At 41.3% G+C, this 5,000-nt stretch overlaps 1 protein-coding gene across 1 annotated transcript in view; it reads right to left on the bottom strand.

Moving 5' to 3' along the window:
* The window catches only part of zdhhc21 (zDHHC palmitoyltransferase 21), a gene marked incomplete at its 3' end in the record, with an annotated part of 11,417 nt that overhangs the window by 1,466 nt on the left and 4,951 nt on the right, over positions 1–5,000 (bottom strand). The window contains exons 2-6 of the mRNA XM_079257377.1: positions 2,672–2,857; positions 2,467–2,565; positions 2,239–2,350; positions 780–918; positions 478–594 (exon numbers count right to left, since the gene is read on the bottom strand). Of these exons, the coding sequence (XP_079113503.1) occupies positions 478–594; positions 780–918; positions 2,239–2,350; positions 2,467–2,565; positions 2,672–2,825 (621 nt within the window). The 5' untranslated portion in view covers positions 2,826–2,857. The remainder of the gene's footprint in view (positions 1–477; positions 595–779; positions 919–2,238; positions 2,351–2,466; positions 2,566–2,671; positions 2,858–5,000) is intronic.

The following is a 5,000-nucleotide window of genomic DNA, read 5'->3' as shown; positions in this document are numbered from 1 at the left end:
CGTGCAAAAAGTTTCAGAAAGTTGCCACAAAAACAAGGATGTGAAAAAGTTATAACATAGTCACATAGTAATAGCATTACTATGTTATGTTAGCAGACATTCGTAACTGTTTCCAGGACAACAAAATGACTTATAGGCACTCTCTTTTTATTGCTCACACACCCACACACTCACCTCACACAGGAAAGCCTTGACCTCAAGCTTGTAATTGATTCATTATGTTACTCACGCTGATTGTCTTATTTCTATGCACTGCTGCCTCATATTTTCCTTAGTTTTCTCAAAATGAAAGACTTCTAGTCGAATCTACCAGCTAAATACTACTGTAAAAGAGCATGTTGTCTGTGCGTGTTTTAACTAATCAAACAACTTGATGTTCAGCAATGATATTAACCTGTGAATATTTTATGTGTCAACATTATAACAGCAGAAAATTGAAATAAACCTGTTGTTTTATCTCATTTCCAGTGTACTCACAGACAGAATGCCTGTCATCTGGGTGTAAAACAGGCTCGACATGCCACCAAACATGACCACACCCATAAGTGCTGAGACTCTCAGCAGGGCCAGCTCGTGACGTGTTGCAAACCTCTCCTGGGGAGATTGAAGCACAGACACAAGCAGATTACGAGGACTTCATAATTCTTCATTTACAACCTTACAGCTCCATGTTAAGTTTTCCACAGTATTAACTTATTCCTGTACAAAGTCTTATAGGATGTGAAACACATAAAGTGAAGCAATATCTAAATAAGAACAATGCAAACACTTTTGTGTACCTGGTCAAGTCTTGTCAGTGGCTGGAAGTAGTAGTACTGGCAGAAATCCAGCACCAATGTGAATAAACTAAGGACCTGAGCGTAGAAACAGAGCTGCAGGAAGAGCCAGTGGTTGTCTTCTCCTACACAGTTGTTAATCCTGCAAAGAAGTAAACCAGATTATTGGTAAAACAGTGTTTAAGTTATGTTTGTATCTTCTGCAAAGCTTCATCAAAGAAATGTGTGCAATACTAAGAGGCAGAAAGTTGTAATCTTGATGCAAACAGATGCAAACATCTGCACCGGTCGTTAATATGATGGATGGAAATTGTCTCGACAAGCACTGTAAATAAGGAAAACTGGGGTTTTGAAGTTCGACAGGTTGCAAAATGTATCTATTATGTTGACAGCAGTAATTCAGAATACACTGTAAACTTGTGTCACTATTTAAATAAAGGCACATTCACGCCATCCTTTCTTAGTTTCCTAGCGTTTGCTCAAAGAGCCTGCTTCGTTTGGGCTAATGTGCATGTGCATCTGGACAAAAAGGTCCAGAACAATCGAACAACCCCCATCTAATCCGAATCCCCATTTGGACCGAGTCTAGTGAACTCTCCTGATGTGAATGCACATTAATTGTTTTCTTTCCACCCATCTCTGTTGTCCGGATGCTGACAGCAGCCATGGAGGCAACTGAATTTATCTAAAGAAATCAACCTTTTGTTTTTGTATGTTGTGTCATGAAAAAATTAACTTGATTTTCTTGAACTCACAGGATGATCAAGATGAGCTTGAAAATTAGTTTGCGAGTTAATGATTTGCATTGTTATTATTTAGGGTGGGGAAGAAAGTTTTTGGGATTAATAAAGTATTTTTCATTCATTCATTCATTCATTTCCTTTCATTCATTAAGACATCCATTATCACCCTGGTACATCCACGGTGGAAACAAATCTTTGAAAAAAAATTGAGAAATTGATATCGCTTTTCTAAAATTATATAAATGGCTACTGACAAAAATAAGTAATCGTATATCATTTAACTAGAAGCACTCAGACAGTGCAGAGCTCTGCCAGACCATTGTTTGTTTTTGCCAATAATTGTTGGACATTATTTTTGAATTAGAAGCTCGTACGGCAAAATTATCCCTCTCCCAACATTGTTAAAGAATACTTTTAAAAAATTCCTGGATCCAGACACTGATCTGGATCACCCACCCAAAAAGTAACAGTTTGTTCCTTATTTCATTTCTTAGATTACTTGAAAATTTTGCAAAAATCCCTCCAAAACATTTTTAGTTATGTTGCTAACAGACAGACAGAAAAACCAACGCCACAGAATCCATGACCTCCACATTGGGAGATGTAATGATTGCTGAAATATGTCAGGTGTGTGCATGTGCTTCTGCTACTCCTTTCTGTTCTGATCAGATGAACTGAAATCTAAGGTAGGAGCTCCATGGGTGTCTTTGCTTATTTACCAGGGACAGTGGTGATCCATCCTGCGTACACAGTGGCCACAGCGACTGCAGTGGTGTGACCTTTTAGGTCTCATTAAGTTGCACTTGTTGCACAACTCCCAGTGCTCCCTCTCTGTCACATGAAGACAAGAAAAATTAGGTTTATTACCAAAAAACCGAGACACAATCATAACAATTTTTAACTTTATATTTCAGCCACCAATCGGTAATCAGTCTTGTTTTCCATACCAGAGTGAGGTATGTGAGGATCCACAGGGAGACAACCAGGATCTGCAGTGGAAGCTCTAAACAGGGCTACTACACAGAGAGCCGATGCGATGTAGTAACCTAAAGAAACAACATTCAGTATGTGCGATGGGTGAGACAACAATCACGTATCAAACTGACTTATTTTTCCCTGTGAGATTCCAGCAACAGAAAAAAAGATACTCACAGATAACTAAGACCCAGGGGATGTGTCCTTCATCATAGTGTGGAAGAAGAACCAGTTTGGGGATGAAGAAAGTATTGTAGAGCCAGATCCCAAAGACCACACTAATGCACAGCCAACCCATAGGATCCACCACGAAGTGCAGTCTAGGCTTCATGGCTCCTCTGGTTCCGAGTGACTGGGTCCTTGCTGTTGGTGGACATAAAACCAAACCATAAAACTTCATAATGCACCAATTAAGGCCCAGAACCAAGCCACATTCACAAATATGGTGCTTTGAAAGAAAGACTTCTCCTTTCCTGGATCTTAAAGATTCTTCTGCTCTCACCTGAAAGGTTCACTGTGTTCTCACTGCCAATTGGGGAGTTTCAGGCTTTTAAAACTACTATGAGTAGATTAACATCTGAAAGGTTATTGAAGTCGCATGTGCTCCAGACCGACCCACCCATCTCACAGGTTATTGTCACCTGCGAGTGGTTCATCTACCTTGCCAATAAGCAAGATGTTTTGGCCAAGACTGAACATGCGAGTGGCAGTGAAGCAGCCTGTGGTTACCTTTGAGATGTATGTGGACAGTGCTGAGTGAAACAAAATAAAAGTCAGTCACAAGAAAGCGTAAGATAAAATGTAAAACTATGCCTCTATCTCACTTTAATAAAGTAAATGGCATATTATCTGATTATTTATTATCTTAGATGAGCCATTTATATCTAATTGCCACAGGTTTTATGGACAGAATTTCTAGATGCAGCCGAAGTGTTGAGGTTATCTGGCTTGGTGGCCTCAGGATTGCGTCTCTGCTTTTTGTGGATGACATGGTTCTGTTGGCTTCATCTGGCCGTGATCTCCAGCTCTCGCTTGAGTGATTCGCGGGCGAGTGTGAAATCACCGGGATGGGAATCAGCACCTCCAAATCTGAGACCATGGTCTCAGCCATAATAGGGTGGATTGCCCTCTCGGGTCGGGAGTGAGGTCCTGCCCCAAGTGGAGGAGTTTAAATATCTCGGGGTCTTGTTCACAAGTGAGGGAAGGATGGAGCGTGAGATCGACAGAAGGATCGGTGCGGCGTCTGCAGTAATGCGGGCTCTGCGTCGATCTGTCATGGTGAAGAAGGAGCTGAGCCAGAAGGCGAAGCTCTCGATTCACCAGTCGATCTACGTTCCTTCCCTCACCTATGGTCATGAGCTGTGGGTCGTGACCGAAAGAACAAAATCTCGCATACAGGTAGCTGAAATGAGCTTCCTCTGCAGGATGGCTGGGCTCTCACTTAGAGATAGAGTGAGAAGCTCAGTCATTTGGGAGGGGCTCCGAGTAGAGCCGCTGCTCCTCCGCATCGAGAGGAGCCAGTTGAGGTGGCTCGGGCATCTGGTCAGGATGCCTCCTGGACGCCTCCCTGGTGAGGTGTTCCAGGCACGTCCCTCTGGGAGGAGACCCCGGAGAAGACCCAGGACACGCTGGAGGGATTATATCTCTATTATATCTGGTCTGGGAACGCCTTGGGATCCCCCCCATGTAAAGTTATGTCCATGCCCATCTTCACCAAGTAGTTCTTACATGCAGTACCTTTAAGGCATGCAGGCATACAACACCATACAGTAGTGTATCCCAATCCTGGTCCTCAAGTACCAGTACCCTGCTTATTTTAGAAGAACATCTATATTTCACACAGCTGAATGAAGTGAAAGACTCATTGACAGGCTGCAAAGAATTTGATGGGGAAGTTTGATTGTATGAATCAGGTGTTTTGCAGAAGGAACACGCCTAAGACATGCAGGACAGTGGTGCTTGTGGACCAGGATTGGGAAACAGTGCCATACAGCTTCTGTTTGCATTTTTTCTCTCCAGGGTGACCCAATAATATATGCATAATGATAAAGAAAGCACCATGTGCTGAGAACTGCTCTGCAGATTGTAAAACTCCAGAGTAGGAAAAAGAAGAATACAGTAGCATCTTAAATACATAATGAATGACACCACACCCCCTCTGCACAACATATTGATTAAGCCAGGGAATGTCTTCAGTCAGAAGAGTTTTCAATAAGGACAGACACACAAGATTATTCCTATCTCCTGTAGTAACCTTACATAATAACTTTCTCCCATTAACATTTAGTTTGTATTATTTCATTAATATATTAAGTTCACAACAAGCTGATTTCATTTTAGTGATAAATTATGTATTAATTAGTCTTTAGTCACAAGCTGACAACTAAACTCTGTACATCTAGTTATTTTTTTGTAATTGTTTTGGAATTACCATTTGAGTTGCTTAAACTTTTTTTTTTTAATTGAAAAACAACAACAACTAAATCTTTCCTTTGTCACCATGACA

The sequence above is a fragment of the Telmatherina bonti genome (assembly GCF_933228915.1).
Source record: "Telmatherina bonti genome assembly, chromosome: 18".
Classification (NCBI taxonomy): domain Eukaryota; kingdom Metazoa; phylum Chordata; class Actinopteri; order Atheriniformes; family Telmatherinidae; genus Telmatherina; species Telmatherina bonti.
Note: the sequence above shows the minus strand (reverse complement) of the source record. Positions and strands in the feature narration are given on the sequence as shown.